Here is a 15352-nt window from a genome sequence, read left to right on the forward strand (position 1 = left end):
ATTCAGTACTTTCAAGTGCAAAATATTTTTGTCTCTCCTTCAAATTTCTTTTTAAAGAAATTGTTGTTAGAATTCTGCTCTGAAATCAGTAATATCTAAGTGCAGTCATTCTTCCATTGGGCAAAGGTACTGTTTTTCTCTTTCTTTTCCTTTTTCATTCATCTTCCCCAGCTTTCAGTCTCTGTCCTGTAGGGTGTTGATTGAACATTTTTTGGCTAATGTTGTCCGCAGTTGGGGTACCTAGCTGATATTCCAAATACCTGCTTTCTGGACTCAGCGGCTGGATGATTTGCTAGCTCAGCTCGTTATCAGGATCTTGGGGTGTGCCTTTCCGCTCAGGATTCAGTACCTACTCTTCTGTCATTTCCGTCTGAACACTGCACATGAGATCTGCAGTGCCAATTTTTGTCTTTTTTGGTGAAAACTTTGTTATTGTCATCAGAAGATTTTCCCTTCACTGTCTGTAATTTAGGAATCTTAACTTACATATCTCTGGGTGCACGTTTCATCCTCCTGCACCTGGAACTCAGGGACCCCTTCCAGGCTGCAGATAGATCTCTTTCTGCTGCTGGCCACATCCCATTTTGCTTAATTGTACCCTTGTCACTTTCCCCGTTTTTTCTTTGGAGCTGGCCCATCCTGGGCTGAAATGTGACCCAAAATAAACCTCTCCTCCTTTAAAGTGTGAGTATTGGGTATTGTGTCTCCACAAGAAGGAAAGTGACCAAAGTAATCTGTAGAAGTACTCTTTTTTTTTTTTAACCTCAGGTTTTCATTAGATCTTTCGTCGGTTTGTTCTTCATCTTCCTGTTTGCTCTTCCTCTTGCTGGCTGCTAGCCTTCTGTGCTGCATTGCTGCCTTTGTTTATTACTATGGTTTAGGTGGAGCTTCCTGGATTAACCTCAGTGTAACAGTGCAGCAAATGCTGGTCAAAGGTTGAGTTCTGCCTCTGTTGTTTGACTTGGTAGCAGCTTCAAGAGTTCAGTTCCCCACTGAGGCACCAAGGGAACTAACAGAGGCTGCACTCCTGGGCTCGGTAGTCAGGAGGACCCTGGCCATTGCCAGTTGGCTTCACTGCTCAACCAAGGGGGAAGGCAGACAGAGACTCGCAGACTTCATTTCAAATTCTCTCCAGGACATTTTCTCTGGTCTAAGACCCAAGGTTTCCGGTATCTGTCAGGCTCGTGTCCAGCTCAGAGTCCAGAAAGGTTTGTGCATCTGTGTTCTTGCCCATCACTTTTTAGGACCCTCCTACCCCGGTGCCAGTGGCTGCTCAGCCAGGGAGAGGTCATGGTGGGTTGGGTTGTGGAAAGTAGGGCAGTAAGGATACATTCAAGCTCTCATCTCTCCTGTGTCTTCTCCTTATCTTCCTTTTGCTGCCCCCTTCCATTATTAATACAAATTATTGTTGTTATATGATTGTCTTAGGTACTATCTTGTTGCTGAGACACAATACCCAACACTCACAGTTTAGAGGAGAGGTTTATTTTGGCTCTCAGTTTGTAGAAATCTCATTCCACAGTCAGCTGGCTCCAAGGAAGAACAGCACAGCAGAGGGGCATTGCAGAGGAGAAGGCTCAGGGCAGGATCAGAAAGAGATCAAGGGGGGCGGAAGGGAGATAACCACACCCCAGTGACCCACCTCCTCCAGCCAGCTTCACTTCCCAACAGCGCATTCAGGTATTAACTCATCAGTGGATTAATCCACCAATGAGCATCCCAGGCCCACAATCCAGTCACCTCCCAAAAGCCCTGTGTATGAGCACATGAGGCTTAGGGGGGCTCCGAGCTATAAACCAGAACAATCATCATCATTGGATACGAACTGCGTCATTGGATACGACCCACTGTATTGTTTCCTCATTTATGAAGAGACCTTGCTTATTTGGCCTCTCGGATTCCTTCCTGCCCGCTCATCTCATCAGAGCTCCTTTTTCTGGGTTTTTGGCCCCCAGTTTCTTATACTATCAGGACTTCCGTGAGCTTGAAGTACGGATTGTGTAAATGTGTTCTCTGCTTCTCTGATTTCCTCATCTTGAACATGTGTCACCACTCAATGACAATACTGTCGCTGTTTTTCAGACTCATTTGAAGCTGAGCAGCTTGCTTTCTGGTATATTATATTAAATACAGACTTTAAAAACAAACCCAAAAGCAGCTTTTCTGTCAAAACAATGTTAGTTTCACGACTTCGTTTTCACAGAGTTGATGTTTACTGGAGAAAAGAACATTTTGATATTAGGAAGCACAAACTCATCTGTGACTTGCATTCTGGACAGTTTTTCCTTACAGTATAGATTACATCACAAAAACTGAGCTGCTTCAAATTTTTTCTTTGTGAAAGCCTCTGATAGCAAATAATATGTTGATATGATTTTATAAAATAAAAATCAGCACAATGATTAGTTATTTTCCCATTAGTTACCTTACCTTGAGCTACCCTTTTTTTTTGTCAGCTGCACTTTTTAGATAGAAAGGTAAATTACAGATTGCAAATAGAAAGGAAGACATTTCCTACATTCTTTCAATCAGCAAACATTTTTTGGAGATCACTTACGTGTACAAATGATACTGGGGAATGGGAATATATGAACCATTTGCCTTCTCTGCCATCAAGTTTACTTGGAACCTATCATACAGTGGGTGAACAAAGAGAGAATAATCAATATTTTCTGTAACAATTACAATTTAAGAGGAATCTAGAGGATAATTCAAATACTACTGTGATATCTTGGTACTGTCTTATGTAGTACTAATATATATGTGCCTATCTGTAAATGTACTGCAATGACATGAAGATATTTGATATTTTTGTCTTCTATCAATAAAGAGCTGTGGTATAATTTGAAACCATAATGAAAGATTTGAAATGAGAGTGCTTTGAAACAGTAAGTCATATTGGACAGGTAGTAATAGCATGTCTTTTCTTTATTTCTCTTCCTACCTGGGAGCTAATCATCATCGGTAATTGCTGGGGTTACGTGTATGGACTCTAGAGAGGCAGAGTTCTTACAATTTCGCTTTAATGAATCATTTAACTTCTCTGTGTTTCCATTTTCTGTATTGCAAAATGGTGAGGTGGCACAGCCACTGGCTGCTGTGGGGTTCGGGGAGTGGAGAGGGCCACGGGTGCTGTGCAGGCTCGCAGTCTGCGGAGTGCAGAGCTTCCGAGATGCTGACATCTCGCTGCTCACTGTCCGGGGAGCCTCTGGGCGCAGGGAATCAGCTTCTTCCTCTCAACGTTCTCAGCCATGTGCTGCCTTCCTTCCTGGTTTACAGTCACTTTTCACTGCAGAGGCGGGAAAGGTGGGGGAGGGAGAAGGAGAGACTGAGGTTCTTCACGGCCTGCCATCCATATGGCACATTCCTGAAGCCAAGGTTTATAAAAGTGTTCATTTTTTTAACCGTTTGTAGAGTATGGTATTTGAAACTGAAAAATTCTAGAACCCAAGGGAATGTCTTAGAGGAAGACATTCAAAACTGAGGGCCATCGGGAGTTGTTCAAGACCTCAAATGACAGGGTAGCACCGATGACTGGCCAGGACCCTGTTCTTCAGCCAGAACCGAGCATCTGTATCGTGCAGTCCTGCGCTGCCTTTCTCTCTCTCTCTCTCTCTCTCTTGTGTATATCCAGCTATCTCAGCAGTGTAACATCTCATTTTCCTCCACTCTTTATCCCAACTTGATTTTTTTCCCTGAAGTTACTGATGATGAGGGGTCCTCGGCTGTCCACCTGGACAGCATGTTCTGGGAAGCTGTCCCCGACCTCCCCAGATATGGGTCAGGGCTCCTGTCCCCTACCACCACAGCACTCTCCATTTTCCCTGCCACACACTATTCTGATTACCTCTGAGGCTGTTCATCTTCTCTATGCATCACTAGACTCCACGTCCTTGCTTTAGGGCTATGACACCCTGTAGTCTAGGAGGGGTGGATGTGGACCTGACTGATTAGGTTGAAATGATGGCAGTGCCACTCACCAGCTATGTGAACTTGGAGTGCTTACTTAAAACCACTCTTGGAGGTACTATTTATCCTCGGTCAAGTGAGCACAAAAATGTACCCACTTCAACTTGTGAGCATCACGTGACTAATGCATGCTACGTACCTGGGCCAGTTCGTGGCATTTTAGCTTTCATCATTCTGCTTTCTCATTTTCATTTCCTGCCTCAGCATGTAGAAAATATTTGTGGAATAAATGTATATCTGTCTTTGAAGCATGTAGGTTAAGAAAAGTGCTTCTTCCATCCATTAGCCCTTCCTTTGGTTGTGATGCTGGGCCTGCAGCTCTTGTCCATGATGGGTTTATTGTCAGGTTGGGATGGGGAGGAAATGCGTGGCAAACGACCACTGTCGTGTTTAATAGAATGAAAATTACTGCATATTAATATATGTAGATTTAATTGAAAGCAGCATGAAAGTTCCAGATGTTTCCTGCTAGTAACCCCATTTTAGGAATATGGAAGTTGTTCTGAACACTGCCATGAAATTTTAGAGCTGAAAGAGACTCGGGAATTTATCTCTCATTTTAGAAACAAGAAAATGTGTTGGAGGTTTACCAATGATAAGAGTCATTGTTGTAGTTCACTGAAATATTGGCTAGTGTGTTTCTTTAAAACCCTTTCCGGGGTGCTAAAAACTGACAACCCCCGGAGCTCTCAGGAGATACCATTCCTAAGAGGAGAGGAGTCTGGTGACTTGCAAGCCTGCTAAGACCACTGCTTATTTCACTGTTGTGCCTCTCACCCAACTGTTTTCCTTTAGGACACACCCTGGCCAAGCAAGCACACTGGAGCAGTAAAAGGAAGGATTCCGCCAAGTGGGTACCTGCTCTGCATCTTTTTGAGACAGCCTTGAGGCTGTGTAAGACGGCGGCGGTGGAGGAATGTGAGGTGGAAGCTGAAATCCTTTTTCAGAAAGGTAGGAATCAGAACCATGAAAATGTTTCTAGGCTTTTTATTTTGCTGTTAACAATGATCTTGACTATAAAAATGCAGATGTTGTAAAGGGCTTGGTAATGATAAAACACATTTCAGTAAAAGGATACTGCCTTTTTTCCCTCTGCCTTTTTGAAACAAGATTTCACTGTGCAGTTCAGGCTGGCCTTGGGCTCACTTGATAGCCCAGCCTGATCTCGAACTTGCACTGATCCTCCTGCCTCGGCTTCCCGAGTGCTGGGATGATAGGAGTGTGCCACTCTGCCTGGCTGATATTGCTTATTTTAAATTTATATCAGGAAAGAAAAAGCATTATGAGTTTTTTTGCAATTATGACTGACCTTCCCTATATAAAATTTGAAATTTGATTAAAAAATATTAACATCAGCCACTTGGCTATACAAAACATTACCTAAATGATGTTTCGAAAGTATTTTTCTATATTATTTCAGTACCCAGCTTAACATTTTGACTAATTTCTGTACCTAAGATACATATCCATTAAAGTTAAACAGCTTCAGTGCACCCCCATTTGCAGCATATGCACAGTCCTTATTTACATGCCTCAGGTGTGTGCGGAGGGACATTCTAGCCGCAAAAAAAACGAAGCCTGATCATTCTCTCATCCACTGAGCATCTGTTGCATGCTAAGTGCTCTGGTTGGTGTTTTACAGCTCATATTGCTGAGTCTGGCAGCAGTGCTCTAGCAGCCGTGAGTAGCGCTGGTTACAGGTGAGGAAAGCAGGGTGGAGTCTGGGCCAGTGAGCTCCAAAACCAGCCTGTCCTAAATGCTAGCGCGCCGCTGCTGGACCGCTGTGTGCCCCTTCCTCGCACAGCTGCTTGAGAACCAGGAGTAAGCAGAGTCTCTGTTTTATTTTTTGCTCTAGAGGTGTTCATTTAATGCCACTCTGGAGATGCTCACCAAGAGCGCCAGGAACCGTGTGAGGGTCAGACCATTGGCATCCTCACTGAGGGTTTTCAGGCATTTGCTGCTTCCTAGAATTTGTGCCATTAAGGTGTGATTGTTGCTAAATTTTATTTATAATCAACAAATAATTGTGTGTAAGGTTGGGGTGCAATGTGTTTTCATATATATATATATATATATATATATATATATATATCTACATTTTGTGGGCTAATTAAATCGAACTACCTAACATATTCATCACACCAGTACTTATCATTCTCGTTGTGGTGAAAGCATTTAAAATGTACTTTCTTAGCAGTTTTCCAGTGTTGTAGTCAGGGGTTGTACACAGAGAACAATTCAGATCAGGACATGGAGTTTATAATATTTCTATAATGGTCACCGGAAGTTAACACAGGAGAATGCAGGAAATCCATCCGCAACACCAAAGACATAGATTATTTAGTCAAGAGTCTAAACCCCACGGCAATGTCCCACATGAGTCCAGATAAAAACCCAGAGCTCAGGACAACGCCTCCACGAGTCCAACTGGAAGTCCAGAGCCCACAAGAAGGACTTACGCCAGTCTCTTTTACGGATTCATGCCGGGAAGACCCAAGGGTCAGCGGTGGAAGCCAGAAAGTCTATGCCAGCAGGATGAAGGAGCTGTGCTAGTGGGATGAGGGTTCTACACTGGAGCCGAGAAGTCACACTCACAACAAAGAGCGGGGCTGTCCTGAAAGGAACCACAGCTGTCCTCAGCGACACGGAGGCCCCGAGCTCCTCCGACAACAAGCACAGTCGGGTACGTACCAGGAAGCAGCGTGACGAGTTCATCCTGGAGACCAAGCAGCACATGTCTTCCCCTCCGGAGCCAGGAAGCAATGCTCGATGTGAAGACCAAAGCTTCTCCAGGAGAACCAACAGCTCAGACAGCAACTCATAGGAGAACCAACAGTGCTTCCATAAAGCCTCAATCCCTCTCCTTCCCTCTCTTCTTCTCCACCTATTTATCCTGGCAACCCTTCTGAGGTGGAGCATCTTCTCAATGCATGCTGATGTAATCCAGCTGGCGTTAAGTTGACCACTAGTTATCAAACCATAACATCCAGTATCCAGTACATTGTTATGGATTGTAGCCGTCATGCAGTGCAGTGGTTCTCCAGAACTTACCAAGCTTGTCTAACTAAAACTTTGACCTACAGCTCCCTAGTCCCCGTCTTCCCATTCCCTGGAACCACCCTTCCTTCTCTGCTTCTAGAGTTCAGCTTTCTTAGATTCCCCATGTGGGCGAGGTCCTTGTATATGACTTTCTGTGTGTTTTGGCTTGCATTAAGCAAAATGTTCTGAGTTCTTCTATGTGATTGCAAATAACAGAATTTCCTTTTGTCTTCATTCTGAGTAATATTCCACTGTGTATGTGTGTGTGTGTGTGTGTGTGTGTGTGTGTGTGTGTGTGTATGTGTGTGTGTAGTATATACATGGAGTAATGGGAAAATGCAGTGATGTTTAAAATTTTAAATTTCTGATAGTATAAGACACATTGCCATTAGTTCTTCTCTCGCTTTGAACACATTTATCCTGTTCCTGCCACTTTATGAAGTCCTGGAAGTTGGCTTTCATGGATGTTTTTATAAGGTGGGGTAAAAAGCAAAATACAGTGAACGCCATTGCTGAGTGCCATCCTGTGAAAGGCAGGCTGCTAGAAACTTTGGCTCTGGCACCGTGCGACTCCTGGTCTACCCCGAAGTTAAGTGGGCCATGAAAGATAAACATTTAGAATCCCTTCAGGACCCTGAGGCAGCCACAGTGACACAACTGTGTTTGAAGAAAGGGAAAGTACTTTGAGGGGGATTAATGGCAAGATATTTAAATTTGCACACACACTGGTTTCCATCACACCTCATGTATTTTCGTACCCACACATTTTCTGTATCCATTCATCCACTCCGCTCAAGTTTATTCAGGGTCACAGTTGCCGTGGATGATGCATTGCCCGTAAGAATGCAGACACGTCCCGTGACTTCTGTGAACTCGACAGGAGAGGAGGAAAACGGATGTAGAGAAATCAGACATAAAGGAAGAGCACACAGAGGGAGAAAATCCAGTGGTCACGCCAGCTGTTTTGCAGAAGCCAAAAGCATCTTGGCCAAAAGCATCTTGGCCCAGGGGTTAACCGGAGGCAGGGCAAGCTTAGGCCTCTGGCAAAGAGGCAGTAGGTCTCTCCCCACCCGTGTTTCTCTCAGCAAGAAACGACAGACTGATGGAAGGACAACCTTTCTAGGTTTATGAATTTCCAACATGAAATATTTGTTTAGAAGCTCTAAGTGATAGAAAAAGGAAAAACCATATGTGATATATATATATTTTAATTTTTAGGCAAAATAGAACGTCAAATAGTGATGGAAGAGAAATCCCCAAGTATGAAATTTGAGAGTTTATGTGAAGCTATACAACTAAGTTTGAAAAATGACCAAAACTCAGGGTAAGAACCACGTCTTTTCCTTTTGAGAGCAGTGTTTGTGTTTGGTGTGGATTCTGTAGTTTGGTAGGACGTGGAACATTCGTGGAGAGAATGAGAGTCCTCATGATAGGTGACACACTGCAATTGATCTGGACCACGTGGCCACTGACTGCTTTTCAAACTTGTTGCTCTTGCCTTTGCCAAGGCCCCCTGATAGCAATGGCAGATGGCGCTCATTGTCATGGTGGTGTATTGGGCTGTAAATATCTCAGGCCTGTTCCCAATCTCCTGTGCGTCCCAGGGTTGTGGTAGCCAGCCCTGAGCAACTGACTTCTGATGGGAAGATCCTTTCTAGCATATGATTTGTATCCAGGAGAGCTATGTATATTTACTCGCTTTGGTCATCCACACCAGGGCTGACCAGCTCAATTCTTCACAAAAGTCACCTCAGTATTGAGGATAAACCACTGTTATTAAAATAGCACTGACCCAAGTGGGCTTGACTGGCAGTTTTGATAGTAAGCACACAGACCTCATTTGTACCATATCACTGCTTTCTGCAGAACTCTGTATTTTATTCCATTTTAATTAGTGTGGAAGAGTACAGTAACCAAGTTTTCAAGGTAGGTTCCCCTGGTCTTGGGTTTTCCTTGCCTGCTAGAATGTTCCAGAATGTTCTAGATGTTGAGCTTCACAGCAGTCATCGAGTGGAGTGCTGTCAGTGCAGGACACGTAGGATACTCCACTTTCTTCGAGAGCTTCCAGTTTAAGGGAAAAAGACTCCAGTACCTATGACCAAAAGTGCTATGAAAAGGAGGGTTGAGTATTAGGATAGATTCTAATTTTGCTTGTGTTTATCCTTCATAAGCTTATACATTGTCAGGAAATGATGCAAAATATTATTAATGGTAAATATTCTTTAATAAGCTCAGTGCTGTGTCATTTTAGGTTGATAAGAGATTCCTACCTAGAAATGGCCCTGTTTTGTCTTCATGGGATGATCGTAAAGAGGAGAGTTTCACAAATGCCACCACCAGTAAAGGTAATAGCTAAATTTGTTAGAAATTATAAGTTAATTACCTTTGATCTTACCCTTTTAGTAACACTGTGCTTTTGAGATAATGAGGCATTTCCCTAAGTGACTTAGAGAAACTAATTAATTGCTTTATAGTCACACTTGTAGTTAGATTCCTCTTTGGACAGTTTATGTAGGGCTCTGGAAATTGATCTCATTTAGATCTTTTTGATTGTTAAAATGTTGTAGTTGAAATATAAGTAGTGTAAATACAGTAAGTCATTAGTAATGATCGTTAGTAATAATCAAGAAATTGCAGGAAGTGACATACTGGTTAAACACATGAACAAGTAAAGCGCTCAGTACTGACATAGCCAGCTAACTTCTAGAGGCTTTCATCATTCGTCACGTGTCTAGTGGCGCTGACTGCGATCCAGGCACTCTTCTAGAGGAAGGAGGTAAGTACTGTCCAAGGTGAGCTCAGCAGCTGCTCTCGTAGGGTTCATCTTTCAGTGCAGGGAAATAGGCAACACCTCAGCAAAGGAAGGAAGTCAGAGGGAGGAAGATGGGAGGAAACAAGGGGGAAGCTGGGGAAAGAGAGGGAACTTGGCATCTAGGGATCAGGAGGTGACTTGGATTGCTGGGGTTGTAATTACTGCGGAGGGAAGATGTGATATTGGCGGTAGGATTTGGTGACAAGAAGGAGCCATGTAAAGAACCACAGAGGGACACATGACTTAGAGTACTGCTTCCAAATTAAGGTAGAGAAACCGCTCCAAAAACCTTGTGAAAATGTCAGTTTCTGTTCAGTAAATCAGGTGTAGGATCTGAGGTTTGGTGTTGGCAACAAGTTCCAAGTAACTCTGATGCTGGTGGCCTTGGGCCACACTTGGGTACAAAGGTCCTTAGAGAGTGTTTCTCATGGCAGGAAGAAGTCAGGTGGCTTTGAGGTATGTGAGCCCAGTAATTTTACTTTTTAAGATTCTGGTAGTGTTTTATATTAAATCCTTATTGAATAATCATTTTATTCTTCAGTAAATCTTTTAAAAAATACTGGTTTCAAATCTTTGATGTTTGACATAGTATAAAGATAATTTAAAACTTTTAGATGTACAGAATTCTCAATAAATTGAGTTAGTTATTCATATGGGTGGCACCTGCTTTTTTAAAAAATTGAAATGATGACAAACTAGAAAAAGTTACTTTTTATGTTGTGATAAATATGTTTATTTCTGGTAGAGAAAAACTACTGTGTTTACTATGTGGCAGTGAAAATTAGTAGGCTCATATGATAACAGCATATCACTTGTGTGATCTGTTCTTTAAAGTATTTATAATGAAGATCATGAAGAAGTTAGAATTTGAATGAAAGAATAGTAAAATTCCATAAAGCATGGTTATCATCTTCTCAAAATTGTGACACACTACATTTTAACAAGTCTCAAAATTACTAGAAACTACAGAAGATAACCAAAACAAATAAAATAATAATCTAGGCCATTGAAACAAAACATTTGAAGCCTGCCCTAATAATGACAACATTATGAAATCTTGAAAGAGAGGACTGTTGTTTCACTTCATGCACGGTCCACATGGTACTGGTCTGAGTCTGAATTCCAGCTTCCTGACATACCAGGTGTGTGATTCACCTTTCTAAGCCTCATTTGCCTTGAATCTGAAGTAAAGATGGTGACACGTGCTTCTTTGAGTAGCTGGGAGTATACACAAAATAATGGGTTTGTACAGGATCAAAACTCAAAAGATGGAACAATTACCTATCATTGTATAACTTCAGGCAGACAGCTACATTCTTTCTGAAGTGTTTTGTGCATAATAGGTGTCTGTTGATAGGTACCTGGGCTGATTTCTTATCTTGGCTATTGTATTTAGCCCAGTAAACACAGCTGTGCAGGTATCTGTTGTGTATGTTTTATATAACTTTGTTTCCTTAAGATACATAACCAGGAGTGGGGTAGCAGACTCATATGACAATTCTATTTTTATTTTTTTGAGGAACTATATACTGTTTTCTATAGTGGCTGTACTAATTTACGTTCCTAGCAAACATGTGTAACGGTTCCTTTTTATTCACATCTTTGCCAGTATTTATTTATTTTTGTTTGTTTGTTGATAGTGGTCATTCCAGCTGGGCTGAGAGAGAACCTCACTGTTATTTTGATTTGCATTTCTCTGCTGGCTACATATATTGAGTATCTTTCATATATTCATTAACCATTTGGATTTCTTCTTTGGAGAAATATATATTCAGATCATTTGCACATTTTAATTGATTCACTTTTGTTATTAAAATTTTGAGTTCTTTATATATTCTGGATATATATTTGTTATTTCCACTGTGAATGGATTTTTTCTTATCTTCAGTTTCATATTGGTGATTGGTAGTATATAGAAAAATAGTTGACTTGTATGTTTTATTATTTTATATTTTGTGTCTGTGCTAAATACCTTTATTTATTAGAGAGAGAGAGAGAGAGAGATTTTTCTTAGGATGTTCTAAATATGACTGGATCATGTTTTCTGCAAACAAAGACAATTTTACTTTTCAATATCTAAACTGTTCACATTTTTCTTTCTTTCTTTCCTGTTTTGATGGGCTGTGAAACATTGACACTCTTCATCTTAAAAAGTGCAAACTGTGTCCTTTTCCTTGTCCGAATTTTTCCATTCTGAGCTTAGGCCCATGCTCCTCAGTAAAACTTTCTGCTCAATTAAAGATGGCTTCTTTCCTTTTTGAGTGTCTGGGTAACTAATTGTCTATACTCGTTACTTAATATTATTTTGCATTCTTCATTTCACGCCTGTTAGTCTTACTTCCAGAATCTGAGGAGGTAAATTGCTGACGCTTACAGAGCCAGTAAACTGGCAGTTCCTGCCTCCAAGCCTGTGCAGTTCCACGACAGCTGATGCTTAGGGTCTTCTTATGCTAGGACAGCACAGGTGTGTAGCGCCCCGGAGTCAGATTTGTCCGGTACCTTCTTTTTCCAAACCTAACGCTTGGTCTAGCAAGTCTCATTAAAGCATGGACGCACCACCTGAGCGTCTGCCGCCGTTTCTCATCCTTGGCAGGCTTCTAGGCAGAAGTAGAAATAAAGACACTTTTTTGTTTTTGTTTGTGTTAGTCTATGGTTTTCTTAAAGATTAAAGAATTGATCAAAATACAGCCATCAAAAAATTAGAACTTATGGGTCTAATTTAAGTTATTTTTATTCAGATTATTTAAATACTAAGAAATATTTAAATCTGAAGAAATAACTATTAATATTTACTTATTGTAGTTATACTTAAACATGTAAAAAGGGCACTGTGTTGTTGGTAGAGGCTCCTTCTGCTCACTGAATTTTTTATATTTTAGAAACTGATTGTGTATATGTGTGTGTTGTGTGTGTATAGATAGACACCATATGTACCCAGGGTAAAAAAAAATCTCCATTAACTTTTCATTTTTATTATTTTATGGAACTTTGTGATAATATTTCCCCCTTTGACACTTTCCTAGTTACAAAAATGATAAAAAACTATCAAAAACCTTGAATAATATTCTCATTTCTTACATCTTTACCCACATCATATTCAATTATAGATCCTCTGTTAACATGACTCTTGACTTTACTTAAATGACATTTTTATTAGAACATGAATCATGAAGTATAATTATAGCAAATTTGAAAAAAATTGTAAAAATAATTTAGTCCTTCTTAAAAATTGGGATAATCACTGTTAACACTTTTTGTGCTTATATGTGTATATATTTACATTTCAAAAAAGGGATCATATACTTTTCTTTCCTTAATATATTTTAAATATATTTTCCTGTCAAAAGATAGTTTTCTTTCCCTATACTTTTCTTTCCTTAATATATTTTAAATATATTTTCCTTTCAATTATTGTTGTTAATGGCTAAATAGTATTCTACCAAAATGTCAGAAAATGAAAATAAGATTCCAACAAAAAAAGATTGAACAAAAACTTCATATTTTATGTGTTTATCATAAAACTTTATTTTTTATATATTTTTAGCTTCCTGTCAGAAGAACCAGTTCTGTTAGAGAGCCAGTAATAAATAGATTTGAAATGTACAATTGCATGGCCTGGATTGCAATAAGAGCTGCTGCCCAGGTTGGTACTGTTCGGATCAGTGTTCCCCACCTTCCGCCTGCTAAGGCAGGACCGTCCATCTTCACAACAGAAAGGAAAATGTCTCCTTCTTAGGATTTGTATTGTATTTGTTTGGAAAGATTAGAAATACTCTGTGTTTAGTGCAGTGGTTTTAATCTATACTAGCCAGACCAAACCTGACTCTCTGTGTTTCAGTAATGTTTAATGAAAATATTAGTGGAATCACATGTGTACATACTTGACATTTTGGCAAATATTTGTCATAGTTACATGAACTAGCTTTAAGTGATTTATCCATTATTAAATTGTCAAAACTAAATGACTTGTTGAACTATAATATACCATGTATATGTCAGGGAGCATATATTATTCTTTCAGGTTGTCACTTTTTCTTGCGTCCATTGACTATTACTATATGAGTTCACTGTCCCACGTTAGCTGTTGAATCAGCCTGCTTCATGTTGCTATAACAGAACAATGCAGAGCGGGTCATTTATAATCGGTAGAAATTGACTGCCTCGGTTCTGGAGGCCAGGAAAGCCAAGATCAGGGGACTGAGCTAGAAAGGGCCTGTTTGTTGCACCTCTGAGGCTGCAGGTGAAAGGAGACGTGACAGGCAAAGGCGGGCTGGCTCGCTCTGGGATAAGAACCTGATCCCAAGAGGACAAGAGGGCAGAGCTCTCAGGACCTAATCTCCCCTTCGGTGGCCTGGTCCTCACACTGCCACTCGGAGTCAGTTTCCCAACTCATTAAAATTTTAGAGGGTCCATTAAAACCACAGCGCTTATGCCATGGCTCATAAGTGAATACAAAGCTTCTGACTTCTACTGTGCGGACTGATTGCAGGTCAGTGAAGCCGTGCTGGCAGTCAACCTTCTCATTGGAAAGAAGGATGCTAGAACCGATAGGATTAATCAGACAGTGTTGCCGAATGTTCCGGAGTTTGCCATTGTGGACCTTTTGTCCTCATACACGGATTATTTGCTTGGTATGTATGAACCGTATGTATTTATGAGAAATCAATGTGTGAACAAGTTTTCAAGCTTTAATTGTGGTGATTTGTTGGCTCTTTGGCTTAGCGTGTGGGAAGCCTCAAGGGAAAGAAAGGGACCTAGGACCGAGACACAGCTCACTGCTAGAGTGCACGCTGCCCAGGGGCCTGCTGCCCTTGGATGCGGGGCTCTGGGAAAGCGAGGTTTCTGTTTGATCGTTTTACTGCTCACAAAATCAAGTGGGATCTTTCGGGGCTGTTCGCTCATGGGACCGTCTGGCTTCCTCTAATCTCAAATGTGCGCTCACTCTTACGTGGCTCTGTGGCTTTTCTCTTAAGTTATTTTACTTCTGTGTGTATGTTTGAGTGTGCTAACACTTTCTTTTTTTAATTTTAAACAGAAAAAAACACAATAAAGCAATTTCAATATAGGTTAGTAGGAGACACAATAATTAATACATCATGTATTGTTGTCTTCTTAGTAGTTATTCAGACTATAGGATATAGGCGTGATATCTTGTCCAAACAATGTTAGCATGAGCCTTTCTTTTGAATGAACTAAGAGAAACTAACTATATAACTATCTTAACTATATCTTAGCTAAGTATATAACTACCTTAACTAACTCTATAACTATCTTAACTACCTTGTGTGTGTCTATATATATATATTTTGTCTATATACATTACTTTCCTTTTCCCTTCCTTCCTTTCTTCTTTCCCCATCACACTTTCTCTTTCCTTTTGAATAGTTTCTTTCCAACTCACAGTATCTAGTGCGCATTTTGGATCTTACTTACTCTTTAAGTTTCTCCCACTAGTGAGACAATATGATGTTTACACATATGGATCTCATTTATTTCAGATCCTGGTCTAGAGTTGCTTCTTTTACCTATTAA

The 15352-nt window shown here is 40.7% G+C and overlaps 1 protein-coding gene across 1 annotated transcript in view; it reads left to right on the forward strand.

Annotated features, from left to right (window-relative positions):
• Window positions 1-15352, forward strand: part of Cfap54 (cilia and flagella associated protein 54) — a 346516-nt gene that overhangs the window by 252074 nt on the left and 79090 nt on the right. Inside the window, exons 58-62 of the mRNA XM_063255344.1 lie at window positions 4765-4920; window positions 8227-8332; window positions 9260-9353; window positions 13365-13463; window positions 14310-14451. Coding sequence (XP_063111414.1) covers window positions 4765-4920; window positions 8227-8332; window positions 9260-9353; window positions 13365-13463; window positions 14310-14451 — 597 coding nt within the window. The remainder of the gene's footprint in view (window positions 1-4764; window positions 4921-8226; window positions 8333-9259; window positions 9354-13364; window positions 13464-14309; window positions 14452-15352) is intronic.

This window comes from Cavia porcellus, unplaced genomic scaffold, assembly GCF_034190915.1.
Source record: "Cavia porcellus strain 051 isolate PalLab524CR breed Dunkin Hartley unplaced genomic scaffold, mCavPor4.1 scaffold_8, whole genome shotgun sequence".
NCBI lineage: Eukaryota > Metazoa > Chordata > Mammalia > Rodentia > Caviidae > Cavia > Cavia porcellus.